Raw genomic sequence first — 21,098 nt, 5'->3', positions numbered from 1 at the left:
ATGAAGTAAAACAAATCTTTGGCTCATATTTTCTCAAGTTGGTCAGTCTTCATTTGGTCCTTTGGAAAGTCTCCCCCCCCCCCCATTTTCTATTCATGGATTTTTGCTTTTGTATAAATTTTGAGTGAGTTATGTAGTTGATTTCACTACATAAACACCATCATTATTTTGTAACTTGAAATGAAAACAAATATGCGATATCTAGCATCCCTGGGGAGAGCAGGGATGGGGAGTTAAGTGAGGCAATTCATTTAATGTTCAAACTTTCAACCATAACGGACAGGCTACATTATAGTTGCAATAAAAGAACTACCTATATACCAAACTGCCTCTCTCACATTATTAGTTACAATATAGTATTGTATGGTAATTTTTTCTTATATTATTCAAACACTAGGTGGTGCTATATTACCTTGTATCTGTTTGCAAATAAGCTAATTACTGTATTCATTGCTAAATAGGCCATTGTAGTTTTAAATGAAGCTGAACACACATCTTAACTAATATTGAAAAGCAAAAGGTGCTCCAATATTCCAGTGATTTTACTGATTGGTTACTACATTTCTAGCAATTTGTTATCTCTTACTTTCAAAAATGTTAGATGCGGAATAGCTAGCTTTTAATTGTCAAATTTAACACTGCATGGTTTGTTTTACTAAGCTTGTACTTGTAGTCACAAAGATTTAAACAACAAATCATAGTTTATAAATCAAAATCCTTGGGTTCACATATTATCCTGAACTCAAGACATAATCAGTTTTGTGTGTCTGATCATAGCAATTACATTGTTTAGTAACCACAGTTACAACAGTGATGAAAAAGTAACTTTATCACCAATCCTTGCATTTATGACCTTTGCAGGATTGTAAATCAAAGACAGGCTGGAGTAAGATCACGAGCCCAGTTGCAGTTTCACTTAGTGACTGCTTCACTTAATAATTGAGTTGCCAATTGTCACTAAATGAGGACTATCTACATTACTTTGTATTGCAGGAAAGGTAGCATATGTTATGCTTCCTAAGTAAAAGTTGATTTTTCCAAAATGTGTGCCCCCAGTTCCATCATTCTGCAATTCTCCATGTTTCTCATCTCTCGTGACCAGCTTTCCTTGGTTATTCCTATGGCATCTCATTCTAACCTCTTGTCTATAACTAGTTGATATTGTTGAAGTTGCCAACTAAGACTGCCTCTATCAGTTAATAAGAAGATAACTACCTACTGGAAATGTTTCAAGGAATTGGAGTTGGGAGGGACTTCACACTAGTCCATGCCACTACCACCATTCCCTGCAAGTTCTGCTGAAGCATTTTGGATAGATGGGTACCCAGCACCTGAAGACCTCTAATGAAAGACAACATGATCACTATACCATCTGAGCCTCGGTGGTCCAGTGGTTAAGAGTGCAGTACTGCAGGCTATTTCTGCTGACTGCCAGCTGCCTTGAATTTGGCAGTTTATATCCCACCAGGCTCAACCTTCCATCCTTCCGAGGTGTGTAAAATGAGGACCCAGATTGTTGGGGGCAATATGCTGACTCTGTAAACCACTTAGAGAGGACTCTAAAGCACTATGAAGTGGTATATAACTCTTAAGTGCTATTGCTACTGCTACATGAAACAGAGCCTATTCTACTAAGCCTACAGCTTTTACTGTCAGCAATTTTCTTAACTCAGAAGTCTACTCTCACTGCATAAAAACACTTTGGACAGAAGAAGGATGCTATTATATCTCCCTTACTACAGGATAAATATACCCATTTCCTCCACAGTACTTTTTTCCATTACCCTTGCTATCTTGATAGATCTTCTATAAAATTATTCCAGTTATGCCTTTTTTAGACTCTGACCAAGGAAGACTAGAGTGGAACTTTGTGTGATCTGGATCCTACATCTTTTAATACATTCCAAAATTGCATTTGCCTTTTAAAAGCTACATCACTTTATTGGCAGATGTTAAATTTGTGATCTAGATAGAACACCCAGATTTTTTGAGGTATGGACTCTGGCCAAATCACACCTCCATCTTATACTTGTGCTTTTCATTATTCTTCTCTTGGTGCAGGAATTTATATTTCTCCTTAAATTCTGTTCAGGCCATGGTTTCAACCCATATAGTTTTTTTTTAATCTTTCCTTTTTCTTCTAAAGCATTAGGCACTGATCCTAATTTAATGTCATCATTAAAACAGAAAATGATCCTGTCCAACTTCCCATTTGGCCAAGTCATTAATAAAAATGTGGAACAATATGGGTCCAGCCCAGAGTCCTGTGATACTCCACTTGATACTCTTCTCCAAGCTAATGGATTTGGTGCAGAACTAGCTTAGACTGATAAACAAGGAGTGATTCACTTATAATTTAGCTTTTAAATTGTTGCCATGGATCTGTGGAACAAAATGCTTGCAAAAACCACATTTTGAAGGAGTTTAAATTACTTTGTTCAGCTTCCAAATCAGAGAGTAAATCTCACTTTTAACAATTATCACAGCACATCTTGGCCATGTCCACTTGCGTTTCATGACAGTGCAAACGTCTATCAACCTCTTTCCCCCCCCCACATAATCCCATGATGCCACCTTCACCTCATAGTTTTCTACCCGTTCTAGGAGATATGAAGAGCACTGTAAATCAGTAGTGAGGAAAGATCTTCATCCATCTCTGGCTTTTCTTTGCCTGATGCAGTATATGATATCCAGCCCCCACTTCACATGATCACTTTTTTACCTATGTCTCACCGCCCTTCTAAATCAGAGCCAGACTGCAGTGTGCTCCTCGGCTAACTCCTAGGTATGAAAGTTACTCGGTATGCTCATGTAAATTCAGGATGACAAGAAATAAATCTGGCACATTGGTATGAAACTGAACATCTTGTGCTTCAGACAAAGAATACTGAAGATCCCGTACTTTAAATCCACAGTACATTTTTAAAGTGAAAGTATCCAACTTTAAAATGTCCAGGCACCAACTTCCAAGTGAGATGCTGAAATATGTTGACTGTTGAAATGTATCTCCACCCCAGGCCACCCCAACGATGCCCTTGAAGTGATGTCTCAGTGCCTGGAGGCTGTGCGGATCTGGATGGGGAAGAACAGGCTCAAGCTCAACCCTTCCAAGACTGAGTGGCTATGGCTCCCAGCATCCCAATATAGTCAGTTGACTCCATCACTGACTATTGGGGGCGAGTCTTTGGCCCCCACAGAAAGGGCTCGCAATCTGGGAGTCCTCCTGGATATGCAGCTGTCCTTGGAGGAACATCTGACGGCTGTAACCAGGGGGACCTTTTGTCAGGTTCGCCTGATTCGCCAGTTGCGGCCCTTTCTTGATCGGGATTCCCTGTGCACAGTCACTCACGCCCTCATCACCTCTCGCCTTGACTACTGCAACGCTCTCTACATGGGGCTCCCCTTGAAGAGCACCCGGAGGCTCCAACTGGTCCAGAATGCAGCAGCGTGGGTAGTGACGGGAGCAGCATGGCGCTTCCATGTAACACTGCTCCTGCGTGAGTTGCACTGGCTCCCGGTGGTCTTCCGGGTGCTCTTCAAGGTGTTGGTCATCACCTTTAAAGCGCTCCATGGCATAGGGCCTAGCTATCTTCGAGACCGCCTGCTGCTACCGACGACCTCCCATCGACCCGTGCACTCCCACAGAGAGGGCCTCCTCAGGGTGCCATCAGCCAAACAATGTAGGCTGGTGACCCCCAGGGGGAGGGCCTTCTCTGTGGGGGCACCTACCCTCTGGAATCAGTTTCCCCCGGAGATAAGGAGAATCCAAGACCTCAGTGCCTTCCGCCGTGCCCTTAAAACCCACTTTTTCCAGCAAGCCGGGCTGGCTTAAGAAGAAATTTTTAAAAGTTTTAAATTGGTTTGTGATTTTTAATTTTTGGGCCAAATTTATATATATTTTAATTGTTTTTTAATATTTGTATTTCATGTTCTTAATTCTGGCTGTACACCGCCCTGAGTCCTCAGGGAGAAGGGCGGTATATAAATTGGAAATAAAATAAATAAAAATAAAAATAAATCTGAATATAAGTAGCTCAGGTTGGTAGTTGGGCTGTTGGGCTGTGCTCCGAGTTTGGCAATTTGGTTGCAAATATTTCATCACTGAGAATGTCTCCTTGAATGATGATGAAATGTTTTCAACTAAATTATCAAGTTCAGAGCACAGACCCAACAGCCCATATGTTGACTGTAGCTGTATTCAACGGTATATGCAATCATTCTCTAATAAAATTGAAAGCTTTTAAAATTACTGGTAAATACAAAATATGAAAAATGCAGGAAATTGAATAATGTCAGTGGGATTATTTGGCACCAAGTTAGAAATATTCTGATATTATTTTCATGATTTAAGATATGCATCATCTCAGTGATAGCCTGGAGTAGAATCCATTACTGTAGCAATGTAAGTGGGAAAAAAATTATCCATGTGCAGTCAAGGATAATTTTATCATCCATTCCAAGTAGCAGCCACAATTGTTGTATTCTGCAGGCTGCTTCTGCTGCCTGCCGGCTGCCTGCAATTTGGCAGCTCAAATCTCATTGGCTCAAGGTTGAGTCAGCCTTCCATCCTTCCGAGGTGCGTAAAAATGACCCACATTGTTTGGGGCGATATGGTGACTCTGTAAACTGCTTAGAGAAGGTTGTAAAGCACTGTGAAGCAGTATATAAATCTAAGTGCTATTGTTATTGCTATTCTATCACAACAAAAGCCATTAGTGAAGACATTTAAAGATTAAAGAGCAGAATGATATATTAAAAATCTTTTTGTATATGGAATTCTCAAGTGCAGGTAGTCCTTAACTTACAACCATTTGTTTCGTGAATGTTTGAAGTTACAATGGTACTGAAAAGTAACTTACATCTGGTCCTCAGACTTATGACCGTTGCATCATTCCCACAGTCACATGATCAAAATCTGGGCACTTGGCAACTGGCATGTATTTATAACAGTTGCAGCATCCTGGGGTCCTCTGATCACCACTTTGCAAACTTCCCAGCCATCTTCCAATAAGCAAAATCAATGGAGAAACCAGATTTGCTTAATGACCACATGATTCACTTAAGAGCTGTAGTGATTTGCTTAACAACCATGGCAAAAATGGCCATCAGATCAGGCATGATTCATTTGACAACCATCTTGCTTAGCAATAGAAATTCTGGACCAAATTGTGGTCGTAAGTTGAGAACTACCTGTAGCTAAGAAGATTCATGATTTTAAACGTTAGAAATATCATCTGGTCCTCTCTTTCCAGAAACTTATGGCATACAAGAGAACAAGTAAGAAAAACACAGTTAAATAAGTAAAATGTTATTTTAAATTGCCACAATCACACCAGCCAAGAGACAAACCAGTTGACTTCATTTGGAAAATGCTTATATGGGGAAAAAGACTTACTGTACAGAAGAAGGATAAAGAATAGAAATCAATCTTGATCCTTCTTAGCAGATCATTCTGAAGCCTGTAAACAGCCATTGAAAAGGCTCCTTCTTGTGTTTCTTTCAAATAAACCTCTGATAACAGCCTCTCCCAATGATCTTAAAACTTGACCAGGCTCATAAGGGAGAATGGTTTTTTTTCCCCCCTTTCAGATAGACTTGTCCCAAGTCATACAAAACTAAAAGCCAACTATAACACTTAAAAGTGAACTTACAATTTGGTTGGGACAATTTCCACACTGTATTATGGGCAAAAAAGTGGAAACCTGAATAAACATTGGACCATGTGATAGCTGCTCCTCACCCAGATATAACAAAGAGGAAATCAACAGACTGAATTGTTAGGGAGCTAAGATAAACATATTCTATATCCTTAGTCTCCATATAAATCAGCCAAAAAACACTGTATTGAAATCAAGGCTTTTCAAAATGCATTTTGAATGTACCTCAGCGTGAGTCCGATTTTGCTGTGAAGTTGAGGGTAGGAGAAGAGATGTCAGCGAAATACAATAATGCTGAGTTTTCACCACAAATCTTAAAAAGAACCCAAGTTGCAGCAAGCAGTAACATGATTAGCAGTAGAAAAAGTGTTGCCTGTTGCTTTTTCTGCATGGATTTCTAATCAAATAACAATGGGTTTGCGCACTAATTTTAGAGAGCATACCAAGATTAACCAGTTCCTAGACTAGAAATCACTTGGTGACTTGCGTCTGAAAAGCTTGCATTAATGTTCAACTTGTGCAGAAACCAATGTTACTAATGTGGATTTATTTTAGTATTACATTCCTGAAAGATAAAATTCAACCATTCTTTTATTGTATCATCAAATGGGAGCTTTGGACTAGGACAAGAGGAAAGTAGCAGTTGGAACCTGGTTCAAAAAAGGCAGAATAAATGACGATTGTACAATTAACAACTCAGAGCTTGTTCCAAGATGCTGTCATCTAGCACCTTATGTGGAAGTGTCACTTTCAGATTCTTCTCTTTGTCCATGGCTTGACAGATGGTTTCATAAGCGTTGCTGTTACCAGACCAACAACGTCTAGCAACCTGCATTTATGGAATAAAAATGAGTAGATACAATATTTAAAGTATAAGATAGCCAATTGTTTAAACGTATATTGTTTTAAGAAAAATATATGTAACATTTTTTTTCTAAATTGAGTGATTCCTTTAAATTCTTGCAGTAGTATCCGAGCTGTTACTGTTTAATAAATAACCTGAATCATAAAGATAATATTTTTAGTTCTAATTTAAATGTTCCAGCATAATATCTATAAAGAGATTGACATGGTATAAGGAAGATGTTTTGCGAGGTTACTTCCTTCCGATTAGAAGAATAGCACACCAAATATATTCTGTAACACACTGTTTTATTTTAATTTGTGTCATTTCTTGTGCACGGTAATGAATGCATTTCATGGAAAATATAATCACTTAATGCTGAATTTAGAAACAATGGCTGGGAAAGTATTGTTTGAATATTTTCAAACTTGTCTTCAAATATTGCTCGAAGACAATGTTTGAAAAACATGCATACTGAATTATTCAGCTATAATAACTTTCCCTGACCTTGGTGCCTTTTCCTGATGTGTGCCAATTGGCAGAGTTCCCATCTAGTGTGGCCTTTGAAAAGTTTAGGAATTCCAGTCCTGGTACACTGAAGCTGCCAAGTTGGAAAGAACTATGTCACTGTTTCTCCACCTTGGCAACAGTAAGATATGTGGACTTCAACTCCCAAGATTCCTCAGCCATCTTAAAAGTTGTTAAGGTTGAGAAACACTAAGCTAAGTTAACATATGTTTAATTCAAGATTAATGATTCTGGGGAATAGAATCAGTGGTGAAATTCAAATTTTTTTTACTACCGGTTCTATAGGCGTGACTTGGTGGGCATGGTGTGGCTTGGTGGGCATGGCTTGGTGGGCATGGCAGGGGAAGGATACTACAAAATCTCCATTTTCACCCCACTCTGGGGCCAGCTAGAGGTGGTATTTGCCAGTTCTCCGAACTACTCAAAATTTCTGCTACCGGTTCCCCAGAACCTGTCAGAACCTGCTGGATTTCACCCTTGAATAGAATGACATTTCTTCTGATTACTGTATGTATGCCAGAGCAAGGATGTAAAAAGATGAAGTTTGGGAGAACTCTGGTATTACTTGCAGTATATTGTTCACATCAGTAGGTTATAACAGAACCTTCTCTAGTTTTAAATTTAAAAAATAGCCCTGGAATAAAATAAGCACCTACACTGTTTGGAAGTTACATAATAGAGGATGGTATTAATACCCCAAAGTGCTCTCTGTCTACTCCAGGGGTCTCCAACTGTGGCAATTTTAAGACTTGTGGACTTCAGCTCCCAGAATTCCTCAGCCAGCATGGCTTGTGAGGAAATTCTGGGTGTTGAAGTCCACAAATCTTAAAGTTGCCAAGGTTGGAGATCCCTGGTCTACACTTATTCTAGAACAAGGGTGTCAAACTCGTGGCATCACGGCAGCATCATATGATGTATCAGGACTTTTTTTCCCCTTTGCTAAACCGGGCATGGGTGTGGCTAGCACATGACGCATCTGGCCCATGGGCCACAAGTTGACAGCCCTGTTCTAGATGTAATCAACGCTGAATTGAGTTGAGAGGCACTGCTAGGTTTGAGTGGGCTGAAGGCAAATATGTCTTCAGCCTCTTCTTTACTGCCCATCCTAATTAGCAGCTGTGGCTATAGCCAGCTACCTACACTTCGTCATCTAGGTTCTAACCAATGAGTTTATAACCATCAAGAGAAAAAAAAATGGTGCTGGACTAGAAATTAGGAGACTACATTCTAGTCTTCCCTTAGGTCTGAAAATTTGCTGGGTGACTAAGTCTCTCTCAGTCGAACCCATCTCACTAGCAGGAACACTGGGTGCCTCACTCAGAGTTTTACAAAATAAAGAAGGGATATAAATACAATAATAATAAAAGCTAGTCAGTTGAGAATGAAAACACAGATGAATGGCAGGCACCAAAACTAATTCATTTTTGCCTTAAGTTGGGACCAATGAGGTCCTATTGGCACTTTCTTTCTTCTCAAATGCTCTCATTAACTGTCAGTCATTATATTGTGCAAAGGCAGCTCCTTTGATTGATTCAAATGGAAATTCTTTAAAATAGTGAGCCGCTGCTATTGCTGCTATCAATTAACTGCCTAGTTAACACACCGCTGTTGGTTTCTGGAAGCTATTTGGAACTCAAATCAAGACCAGTATAATGGAGTATGGGAGAAGAACCAGCTTGATAGGATGTTGAATCCAAAAAACTCATAACTGATAAGATACTACTAAGCTGGGGCTATTTGGGTGATTAATGTAATTACTGTCAAAAATCACAGCAACAATATGCTTTACTCTTTTACCTACTCTTGCAGTTATGAAATATGATGATTATACAAGCTGTTCAGATAGCACAGGGTGTGAATGCATGAATTGTGAGATAATGGTATTTGTGCCCCTTGAATGACATTCTCACAGTATTCTAGTTCAGAAAAACCAATTTGGAAGTTATAAACTTTCAGTAAATGGAATAAGCAAGATTTTATGATGCCATGAGCTTGTATAATATAAATATGAAAGCATTTGCAATTAAATATATATTTTATTTGGAAATAAATTAAGAAACTCCCTAAGATGACAAGGTGGGGAAGCTGAATATAGCACAAGATTTGGGTATATTTGTATATGTATCTTCCTCAGGATGGAGCGACTGGAATCATCTTAAATTCTATGTCATCTTCCTTTAGCATAAAAAGGAAAGTGATATGGATTTTGTCCTGAAAAGTTTGTTCCTCATTCTGTAATTATCCAGTACAGATAGTAAGGAAATCCTGAAGATCCTCTCCCAAATTACATCAAATATGTAATATATTGTATATCATTAGAATATACTGTATTTTTCGCTCCATAAGACGCACTCTTCGTCCCCCAAAAGTGGGTGGAAAGGGTGCCGGTCCTTTGGTGAATAGCAGCCTGGCCACGGTGATGGGGTCCTTTTACAGTGCTGAGCCCCCCTCTTCTGTCTTTGTCATTGCCCGCCTCTTCTGTTTCTTTTCCACAGTGCAGGAGTCAATAGGCAGAGCTGGCACATGAGAGGACACCTATCTGTAGTCCTCTCAGACTCCACCTGATAGTTTTGTTTCTTATTTTCCTCCTCTAAACCTAGGCACATCTTATGGTCCAGTGCATCTTATGGAGCGAAAAATACGGTACATAGCAAAGAAATGTACCCCAATATCTTTGCTATAAATAATAAATTTACTAAGTTCCATAACAAAATCTATTAGTTTACACTTCTTTTAAAAGGTACAATTTCAAATTGATCTATTTTTACTTACCCCATTAGAAACATCCCAGTTCAACATCATCTTTGCACGCTCTTCGGCACCTGTTGAACCATCCAGGACAAGACCAAATCCTCCGTTGATCACTTCTCCCCTTCAAATTTAATAACAAAAACAGCTCTTCATTTTTGTGGCATTAATAAGACAGATACACAGTGTGGGGTTATCTGTATGCCAACCAACAATGGTAATCTAGCTCCAAGGTTGAAAAGCACAAAGCAAACAATTTATTAAATTGTGAATAAAATGGAAGAAAGAACTGCTGATTAACTGCTGTAGATATATACAAAAATTTGCACTTTGTATTGACAGAGGGAAATCAACTGTGCAAAGTGGTTCCATTATACTCAAAAAGATATTAACTAGGGAGGAGATGTTAAGTGTGTGGAAAGTTGCATCAAATTCAAAGTCTGACAGCCAGCTGAATTCTAGCCTGGGAATCTGCCATCCTCTTCACCAGAAGTGAAGTTTTCAATGAACAGCTCCAATTTCCATCCTAAACAGGGCTATTAAGGTTTAAGTGGTAGGGGAGTGCACCATGGTAGAAAACCCAGCACTAAAGTAAGAAAGAATAAAGGGGTTTTGTTTTAATAAGGACAGCAAAAGAAAGACTTGAGGAAACAGGATAGCAGAATGAAGGTGTTTAAAACTAAGATCTGCATATCAAAACTAGCGTAGACAAACAGAGAGATGGAAGGACAGAGAATGGGACAAGAGTGCCTCAGTGAGAGAGACGAGTTGTTTAAAACTGTGATGAATAAAAATACATGAATAAAAAACACATACCAAAAATATGGCTATAGAACAGAGTTAAAGCAATACTAGGAAAAAAAGACACATAATCTGGCATAGCCATTCCATATTTTTCCTGCCAAATTTACATTACTGAATGTAGTTCCCAGGGAGATTGGGTAGAAGGTCTACATTTTAGGACAATTCAAACAAAATATACTGTATTTCTTAACCTCCTTGCTTTTCTAAGGACTTCTGGCCAGGGGTGCCTGGGAACCAAGAAACTTCTAATTCATTCTTCCCCTGAATCCCACATCCCAATTCTCATTGGAAGAATTGGCAATTTTAGTTATTTTTCTTTATTTGTGTGTTTATATATTTGTATCCTGCCTTTGTTATTTTTACAAATAACTCAAGGCAGCGAACATATCCAACACACCTTCCTCCTCCTGTTTTTACCCACAACAACAACAACCCTGTGAAGTGGTTTGGGCTGAGAGAGAGTGACTGGCCCAAAGTCAACCAGCTAATTTTTATGGCTAAGACAGGACTAGAACTCACAGTCTAGCCTGGTGCCTTAATAAACAGACCAAACTGGCCCTTTGTGGAATAGTTATTATGGAACACTTTAAGTCACCAGGTAGCCTGTAGGCCTCTAGATCCATTATAGGCTATTCATTTTTAAATTACCCCAAATCTGTGGAAAAGTAGAATTATTGCTCTAGAAAAGCATAACTATTACACGTGCCAGAGAAATTAGGTATAATTACTGTAAGTGTGCTGTTGAGTCATTTGTTGGGAATGTTAGTACTGCAAGTTTCTCCCACAGAGTAGGAGTCTGACTGGATTTATTCCTCTGCTTCTCTCACCCCCCTCCTCTCTCCTTCTGGGTGGGCAGCAAAACACATAGATGGTGACCTTTAAGGAGGCTTTCCATTCTAAAATTAGGTAACTTCATTGTTGAAAATGTCTTAAGGTATTTCAGAAGAAATGAGATTCTTTATATGGGATAAGGAGGCAACCATTTTATTATCTTTACATTATTAGTTTTACAATGTATACAGTACAATGTACTCTACAAGATCAATTGTTATCCTAGTGTGAATGCCAAGGCTTTTTGCGCCTGCCTACTGCAGTTCCCCCGAAGACTGAGCCATCTAAAATGTACTTGTTCAGACAAATAATGAAAATGCCAACATGTCTGAGATTAAGTAGCTGTTGCCTTAAAGTCCAGACGATTTAAGACAAACTTATTTAAGTTTATTGCATGGCGGTTTGAAATTCCATCGTGATGATGTCAAATTAGTTGTTGCAAGTCACGTCAGTTGAAATAAAGTCTCTTGCTTCTGCATTATCAGGAGAAAATGCATTTTTAAAACATAAATAAAATAGAGATAAAGTGAAGAAAACTAATTTATTAAAAGGTAGCGCAAAACAGATGGGTCCTTGTCATGCATGTGGGCAAAAGCAAGAGGATTTTTTTCAATAATGTTTCTTGATTTTTAGGCAATTTTTGGGATAGGATGCTTCGATGAATCAATTTAGAATGGTGTATGTTTAGCTTTTGTGGGTTTCTTGCCTTTAAGCACGCTCACAATTTGGGGCAATTGTTCAAAGACAGCTCAAGGGCATGCATACACCAATGGAGGCCAATGGAGTTCAAAAGCCTCACTTTGTCTACTCTTAGGTCTAGGGCTCCCAGAATAATTATAGCATACCTGAGCTACAATAATCCAGGATAGGTACAAACACATTTGCGGCACTGTAGTGATTGTCTGGTTTTCACCGCCCAAATATGCTGTAGTATACTTACTAATTTACATCTTTAAATCACAAAACAATAAAGTGGCTTGTTGTCCTTGAACATTTCAGTGCACAGCGTAACACACCCAAAAATCAGTTATATTTAACCCAAGGCAGAGCCAGTCTTGCATAGGAGTAAATGAACACTACCTAGTCAAGGAGTAAATGAACATTACCTAGTCAGCGCTATCATGGGAAGGCTAAACCCCCATGTGATTCGCCCATCATCATCGTCATCATCATCATTTAATGACCCCATAATCCCTTGCAGAGTGGAGTCTGGGCAACTGAATGGAGCTGAGTGTTTACTGGCCAGATGCCCTTCCTGTCGCCACCATGTGATTCACCCATATTGCCTACCTAATCATAAAAGATGCTGCAGAGAAAAGGCCACTGAAAAAGCAAGCATCTCTGTTACGGAATTCCTTGCTAGCTTCCTTTTTGGTTCAGGGAAGGAACTTTTGATGTGATGAAACCTTGCCAGACTTTCTCTGGCATAGGGACAAGAGACACAAAGGTGCCTTATAGACAAAGTGGGTAAGGATTCTGAACAACACATATGATTACTTTTGACCCTATTAGTGTGTTTGTCTCCTGCCAGAACCACCACCAAGGGAAAAGCTAATGAGGAAAGCTAATGTAACAAATACTGAGCCATATAGTCAAAGATTTGATATGATATAATATGGCACATATACCATATGGCATATATAACAGTGTCTTCTTAAAGAAATCCTATTTCATTGTCATCAAATTTCCTTTTATCCCAAGTGGTCAGCTCTCTATGGAATCAAATGGAATCAAAATATGAATGAAGGCAAATACGTGTCCCAAGATAATGTTGTAGGATCCAATATGGATAGGTTACTGGGACCAGAGGTTTTGTCTTTCGAGCTATTGTACACTTAAGAGAACTTCTCCCTAGCAGAGTGTGTGTTATTCTGTGTGTGATATTTATAGTGCCTGTTGTGAGTGAACAGCACACGCTCTGCTAGAGACAGGTTTCCTAAAGATGGGCTCCAGCACGAATCTGAAAGCTCGGAAGACGAAACCTCTGGTTTTGGTGTCTGACCCAGATTGGATCCTTGAATCAAAATAGTCCAAGGAATTGAAAAACTCTGTGGAAGTACTTTAACTAACACATGTTTTCTAAAGCAAGGATAGGCAACTCGTGTGCCATGAGCTGTATATGGTCCCAACAAGCACCTAAAAATCATCTCATTGAAATTGAGCAATAGACTGCCCAGTTTCCAGCTGTAGAGTATTTCAAACTTTTGTTCCCTTTAAACATAAAGCCTGAAATGAGAAGAGAAAACTACTGGGAAATAAATCATTCCTATTCCGCCATAACTGCTCTAAAAAAATTATGAAAGAATTAGACAAAATTGTACTGTCAGAGTTTAGCAAATACTCTTTGTGGGGGAGCTGCATGATTTTTAAGCATGTCTGCTTCTTTCTCATTCCTCTCAATTCTACCTTTAAATCTTACTAAGCCTCCAAACAAAGCCCTCATTTGTTTGGCCCTGTCACTACTGGTGACATCCACATGGCATTCAAAAGTCTCTTACAGCTGCAGCAAGGCAGGGGGACTGAGTTGTAGCTTTTACAAGTCCTTTTAGTCCTTGGGATTAATGGACTTGTTAGGGAGGAAGCAGATGTGTTTTTAATGTATTTTATTATTATTTATATCCTTCAAAACATAATAAGCTGCTCTTCTCATCTTTGGAGGCCTAATGCTTAACCCACCCAGTAGGGCAGAGGTGGGTTTCAGCAGATTCTGACCAGTTCTGGAGAACCGGTAGCGAAAATTTTGAGTAGTTTGGAGAACCGGTAGTAAAAATTCCAACTGGCCCCACCCCCATATATTCTTTGCCTCCCAAGTCCCACTGATAAGGGAGGAAATGGAGATTTTGCAGTAACCTTCCCCTGGAGTGGGTTGGGAATGGAGATTTTACAGTATCCTTTCCCTGCCATGCCCACCAAGCCACATCCACAGAACCGGTAGTAAAAAATTTTGAAACCCGCCACTGCAGTAGGGACTCAAATTTCTACTTGGAGGTCCCCTGGAGAGACAAATGGCAGATGTGAGAAGCTCAGAATGACCAAAAGTTCAAATGAGTTCTTCCTCTTATGCTCTTTAAAAAACACACTAAAAACAATTAGGGGCAGAAGCGAAGAAAAAGATGGCTGTGCACCTGATCTGTTTTATGTCAGCAAATCCTGCTGCCTTTAGCATATGGGGATGTTATATTGAAGTCCAAAGATCACAGATGTAAATGTTATTTGATGGGAGTCTAAATGCACAACTCCTTTACAGACACTTTGAAGGCCAATGTGAGAATACAGAATTGGAAGTGAATGCTAATTTAATACACCTACACACCTTAAGGAAACCTGTTTTTTGCTTCATAAATTGAGGTTTCCAAAGGGTGCTATGATCACTGCCTAACTAACATGGGATACTAGAAAATAATTAAATGGAAAAAAAATACTTAGGAGATGTTAAAGTGACATATGGAGAGGAGAGGGAGAAAAAGTGGGGAAGGAGGTATTCAGTGTATATTGTCCAGACACCCATATTGGTAGATGGGAATTCTCCTAATTAAGTGAAGTTGATAATTTTAAAAATGATCCTTTTGCATATCATTCTGAAAGGTTGGATATAGTTGAAACATAATCAGTAATGAAAGAAGCCATCAGCTGAATGCAGATTCTATAATCATTTCACCAGTACTTTTACTTTTTACTTTTATTTGATTTGTATACCGCCCTACTCCCGAAGGACTCAGTAAACATATTAACCTCAGGCAATTCAAGACCCAGAACTTGTATAACTTTCATGTTGAACAATTGTGCAGTATTTACAAGTATTTTATTATATTTTAATTTCTTTTAATCCTAAAGCCAGTATGCTCAAGAGAACTTTTGGGTTTCCTAAGAAACAAGTGAAGATCAAAGACAAATTTGCTAAATAAAAGAAAATAAGAAAAATGTAATCATCAGTTATTCTGAAAAAAATCATCATCATCAAAGAAATACTGCCAGAACTGGGAAAAGAGACATATTTCATGAAGTAGCCTATCTTTTCCTACTGTTTTGGGATGATGGGAGATAAAATTCAATATTGCTGGAGAACACATTTAGGGAAGTAAACCATATCAGATTTCCTCAGCAAAACCTCATTTTGGTACAATGAATAGCTGCAGCACCATATATATATCTTACCATCTGTCTATAGTTTCCATTGCTCATCTTTTTTTCCCCTTTGAAGGTAAAATCTCCTTACCAGCCAACACCACCACCGTTGTGTAAGGCAACCCAGGTTGCTCCTCTAAATGCATCTCCGACAAAATTCTGAACAGCCATATCTGTTAGGGAAGAAAAAGAAAGACACGACAACAGAATTCAATGGTAAAGGAAAAGAAAGATATTTCTTTCAAGAATTGGGATGGGACGCAAAGGTTTTGTTTCAGCACTTCATGAGCTCTATTCAGGTATTGCTGTTTCTCTTGCATTCTTTTTTTTAAAAAAATCCAAAGTTTGTAGGACTTCCCTTCTGAGAAAACAGGACACTGAGAAGCTCCTGCAGATACAAATCTACAAAATAAATAAATCTTCCATGTCCACTGATACAAACAAAAATGAGTCCATGAGACCTTTTGCCTCTCCCAAATCTCTCTTGCATTTATCTGAATTAGTCATTTAGAATTAAAACATCCTATTTAGCCTGAGCTCAAATGAATGCAAATAATATATATATATTTAATAATATATATTTCTCCACTGCTTACCAGTTAATAGCTGGATGTTTAAACTGGGTTTCAGTCCTATGCAAGCTATGCTGGCTATTAGAAGCATCATGATGAGAAGGTTCAATAAAGAACTCTGGTGCCAGTGGGGGTGTCAAAAACTGCAAGCTGGCAGTCATGACAGCATGATTGAAGACCTACCCATTTTGTACCTGAATGGATGTAGTCTGATGTTTTAGTGTGCTGCTGTGATCACCATCTTGGGTTTTTTAAAAATATCTATTACCACTTCCCATCCTGCATGCAGTTGTCAGGGCATTACTGAGCCAGAGAAGCAGATGTTTAAAATGCCCTCCCTTTTTTTCTTCTGTTCAATCAAGTCCAAATCTCAGAGACTGTTTGGACTCTGACTTGCAATGTTCTTGGCAAGGTTTTTCAGAAGTACTTTGCCATTGTCTTTTTCCTAGGGCTGAGAGGAAGTGACTGGCCCAAGGTCACCCAGCTGGTTTTGTGCCTATGGCAGGACTAGAACTCACAGTCTTTCTGTTTCTAGCCTTTCTGTCTTAACCACTACACCAAACCAGCTCAAACATTCTCATAACAACCTAGCTGATATGAAAATAAAGTGACAAAAAAAAAATTTAAATCCTGAAGGATTATCAGGAAGTAGGAACATAACTTTACTATCCTGAATGGCACAAACTATTCACTGCAGTGATTGTGCTAATCTAAAAATTCTTATCGCTGTTCATTCAAGAGAGACAAATTTGGTTTGAAATTTATATTGGAATAAAACCAGGATCTATTTAAATCAGTAGTTCTGCCTGGGATAATCAAATGCAAAAAGAGGGCAGGACTACCATCTGAGATTTCCAGTAGGTACAGTTAGACAACTGGAAGTAGGGAAAAGTAAGTTGTGAGCCCTGGTGTTACAGTGGTTAAACTGCAGTACTGCAGCAAACTCTGCTCACAGCCTAGAGTTCGATCCTGATGGGGCTCAAGGTTGACAGTCTTCCATCCTTCTGAGATTGATAAAATGAGGACCTAGATTGTTGGGGGCAATATGCAAATATTGCTTACATTGTAAACTCCTGAGAGAGTGCTGTATATGGTGCACTATATAAGCCTAAAAGCTATTGCTATTGTTTGAAATTTCTCCTTTTAAAATGCATTTTGCTTTCTGTTATATTTGGCCATTCTAGAACTATCTTGGTCTCAGGTTCAGATTACACATAATTAAGACATACTTTGATGCCTATTACAAAATGTTACAGTCTGGAATACTCTTGGATTCAAAATATTCCATTCTAATCCCTCTTTTTCCTGGTTTCCTTCTGCCCCAAAGATCACCAGCAGAGAACTCCTATGTCTCTTTCCTTCTAAATATTTTCTGTAATTCAGGCTTCAAATACAGATTTCCCCTCCCCTTTTACCCCCTTAACTCTTTGTTGCATCTCATCTTGCAAGATACAGTTTCTCACTGATCATGTTTTAATATTACCTTTTCTGTCTACTCCTTGCACCTGATTAAAGATCTGCTCTGAACTAACAGCAGAATTACTCTCCAAGGTGCTGCAGTTTTGGGGAAGTTTGATTTACAAGCAACCATTATGGGAAATGAAATCTTTACATCAAAAGGTGAACCAGTTATAGGCATGAAATGTAGTTGTTCATTGTATAGAAATTATGTTTACTAGAAATACTTGCAATCTATTCAGCTAACCTGCACAAAATGCAGAACCGTCATAGATATTTGAGGTTTCTCGGTAAGGACTGTCTGCTCCACTCACATCATGGTGGTCTCGACTAAGAACAACTGGTGCCTGAAAAAGAAGTACAGGTTTACAGGGAAAAAAATAGAGTGGAATCAACTAGGCTCCTTGGCATAATTCTGTTCATTTAGATGAAGAGATCAATTGTTCTGTTACAGGTAAAGTTCCTGAATAGGGAAATCAGCAATCTGATATTTGCATTTTTAGTGCCAAAAAAACCTGGAAAATCATGCACCTGAAAACTGATAGTTTCAGAAGCTGTAAAATGTAGGTTGAGAGGTTGAATTTGGTCTTGGGGCTCTGCACCTCATCTGTATAATGAAAGAATCAGGAAGTACACAAGACCTACCTTCATTAAATTAGGAAATACTGTGAGGTTTTTCAATAAGAAATTATTCAGTAATCTGACAGCATGGGATATGTTTACAACCTACAGTTAATATTATATTATAGTCACACTCATTTCAAACAATCAGTCTTTGTTACTTTACTGGAAATTCATTGACTTTACATGGTTTGCATTTTTATAAGAAACATTCTTGTCCCATCATCTATTCTATTTCTCTCAGTATGACCTTTTCAATCTCCAAATCAATCTACCATGTCAAAGAAAATTAACAGGTTACGCTGAATAAAAGCACAGAAGAACTGTACCTTAATTCTTCCTTCAGCAATTCCTTTGTTAATAGCCACTGCAATAGCTACCCGGCCTTTTTGATCAGAATACAGAATTCTGGCTTGGGAACCAACAACCTAAAATATAGAAATAATATAATGATAACATCCATCAGTTATCTCCACAGTCCAGATGTGGATCAGAGACAAATGCCTGTCTGTTTAATGAAGAAAGCAGGACAGTGAATTTACAATTTCTATCCTCCATAATTAAGGATTTCTGCCTATGATTTTGTCTCCATTTACTTTTGAATATATTTGCCATTTTCCACTCATTTAAAATCAAGATTTAAAGTTTATTACTAGGTCTTACATTATTGTTAGATAAAATCTAGAACTAAGGATGAAACTGGAATCTAAAAACATAGTTTTTCTTGCCTGTAATATACAAAAACTTGCAATAATGACTTTCTCCTAGAGGCATTATATGGCTTTTCCCTGGAAAGATGAGCATATTGGCTCCCATTAAAAATGACTCATCTAAAGGATTTATTTTGTATAGTCATCATACAAGAACTTCATTGCAATGATAGCAAATTAGAATTAAGTTGTATTTGGAATTATTTTTTACAAATTTACAAATTCTTCAGGTTAAGTATTCAAAGTGCTTCCTGAGAATAAATAAACTCACAGATTCGGAGTCTGATTTTACCATTGTTAAAGCTGGTGAGGCAATGTTATTGTCCCAGGCCTGGGATATCTGAAAGACACTGCTAATTCTATGGCCTGAAACTCAGCAAGGAGACAGTAGCCTTCATTCTAGTAGGGCCTAATATTGCTTGCCAATGATAGGATGTGCCATAGCATGAAAATCCAAAATTCACATATAGGGCATATCTATGTGGCACCCTTACTCTGTGTTCTCATTGATTTAACTTCAAACCAATTTTAAGACAATCCTGTCCAGACTGAGATGCTTGTAAGGTATTCAGTCTAGAGTTCAAGCTACCATGATTAATTCCCCTGCTGCTGGAAAGAAATTCCTTTCTTTCATCTTCCCTCTGTAACATCTGCTGCAGATGCTGTGACAACAGATGTTCCTTACTAGGATAATAGTTATAACCCTTGCCTGATGTGCAAAATATTCCTGATTCAAAACCCAGCAGAAATATTTTCTTTTACATTGCTATTTTCATTTCCTGAGCTACTGAATTCCTTTTTTTTTTAATGAAAAAATGCTTCAGAAAAATATGTGACTCAAAGAAAGAAAAATATTAATTGAAAAAATACTGCTGGTTTCAAACCAGGGACATTTTGCATGTAAGGCTTTAGAGTTACTATGGGGTCCCTGGTGCTTTCTTAGTCTGGTGTTTTTCTTGCAGATGTTTTATTTCCAAAGTAGGTAACATTTTACCTAGTTTGGTAATGAAGCATCTGCAAGAAAACCACAAAATTCAGAGAGCACCAAGGATCTCCACAGTTCAACCTTGAATTACAAATATTCTGTTCCATTAGTACCATTTAGGCTATAGATGGCAGCCTTCTGCCCAAACTTTTTCTACTTACAAAGTCTAATCTTACATATAAACATCCTTATCTTCTCCTTGGCATCTGATTTTCGAGTAAAAGATTTTTTTAAAATAGAAAAATAACCATGAGGGTCCTGCTAGCCATTTTAAATGTTAAACCCAGGAAGTAGGTCAAGATGAGATTAATAGAAAGAGATTGGATTACAGTATGTGAAAATTGCTTCAACAGACAAGCATGAAGGGGTCTTGACTTTGATTGGATGCCCCACTGTGCAATGGAATTGGGATGATAAAACTGCTACATGTTCTTTCAAGAAATGATTTTAAGGCATCTTTTAACATTGTCAATCACCTTGAGTATCTTATGGGCAGAATGGCGAATTAAAAATCATAAAAATAAATAGAATTAAAATATAAAATAATGGCACTGTATTCCAATTAAGAATCATTGTAGTTGGATTTACATACCAAATTATGTCTTCTGGCTTCCTGAATCCAGCGTATGTTATCATAATACTGCTGTTTCACAGATGCATTTGCTAGGCAAGAGAAGATAATACAAAATGGTTCACCAAAGCAGTATCAAAAGACCACTGGCAGTTTACAAAAAGATTCTGAAGTATCCACGAAACAGTGCTGAAAACACCTGCCTTTGGGAGGAGTCCAGTGATATTATACAAATTATCACAGGAGAAAGGAATAAAATATTCAGTTGTCTTTAGATTTATAGGTAACTACATTGTCTGGAAGCAAGAAAAGGACAGCACAGCTGTAAACAAGTTTAATATATTATTCAAGAGAAATATAAAATGCGCCTATTAATAAATGCTTGATAATGAGATATTTCAGGCCTGCCTTTCTGAGTAGAGTACAAAATCTGAATCAGAATACAAAAATTAACATGTCAACCTTTTAAAGAGAAATAACCAAAATATTTGAGTCTTGCAGCGATTATACTGCATGACAAATTCTGCAAGAAAAACGTACTATATGCAAGTATTTACCAGATATAAATAATATTGGTAACTATTGAGGGTTTGGTGAACTATAATAGGACAGTCTTCCAAAATCAGAACATCTCCAAACATATG

The 21,098-nt window shown here is 38.1% G+C and overlaps 1 protein-coding gene across 2 annotated transcripts in view; it reads right to left on the bottom strand.

The window, feature by feature from the left end:
- Nucleotides 1-6,187: 6,187 nt before the first annotated feature.
- The window catches only part of UROC1 (urocanate hydratase 1), a 58,703-nt gene continuing 43,792 nt past the window's right edge, over nt 6,188-21,098 (bottom strand). Inside the window, exons 15-20 of one of the 2 annotated variants that reach the window (XM_070933604.1) lie at nt 20,476-20,546; nt 18,518-18,616; nt 17,815-17,914; nt 15,629-15,710; nt 9,802-9,901; nt 6,188-6,486 (exon numbers count right to left, since the gene is read on the bottom strand). In XM_070933604.1, coding sequence (XP_070789705.1) covers nt 6,346-6,486; nt 9,802-9,901; nt 15,629-15,710; nt 17,815-17,914; nt 18,518-18,616; nt 20,476-20,546 — 593 coding nt within the window. In that variant the 3' untranslated portion in view covers nt 6,188-6,345. The remainder of the gene's footprint in view (nt 6,487-9,801; nt 9,902-15,628; nt 15,711-17,814; nt 17,915-18,517; nt 18,617-20,475; nt 20,547-21,098) is intronic. The other variant, XM_070933605.1, reaches the window with a different exon arrangement.

The sequence above is a fragment of the Pituophis catenifer genome, unplaced genomic scaffold (genome assembly GCF_029215685.1).
Source record: "Pituophis catenifer annectens isolate HBS135680 unplaced genomic scaffold, rPitCat1.0.hap2 SCAF_2, whole genome shotgun sequence".
Lineage (NCBI taxonomy): Eukaryota > Metazoa > Chordata > Lepidosauria > Squamata > Colubridae > Pituophis > Pituophis catenifer.
Note: the sequence above shows the minus strand (reverse complement) of the source record. Positions and strands in the feature narration are given on the sequence as shown.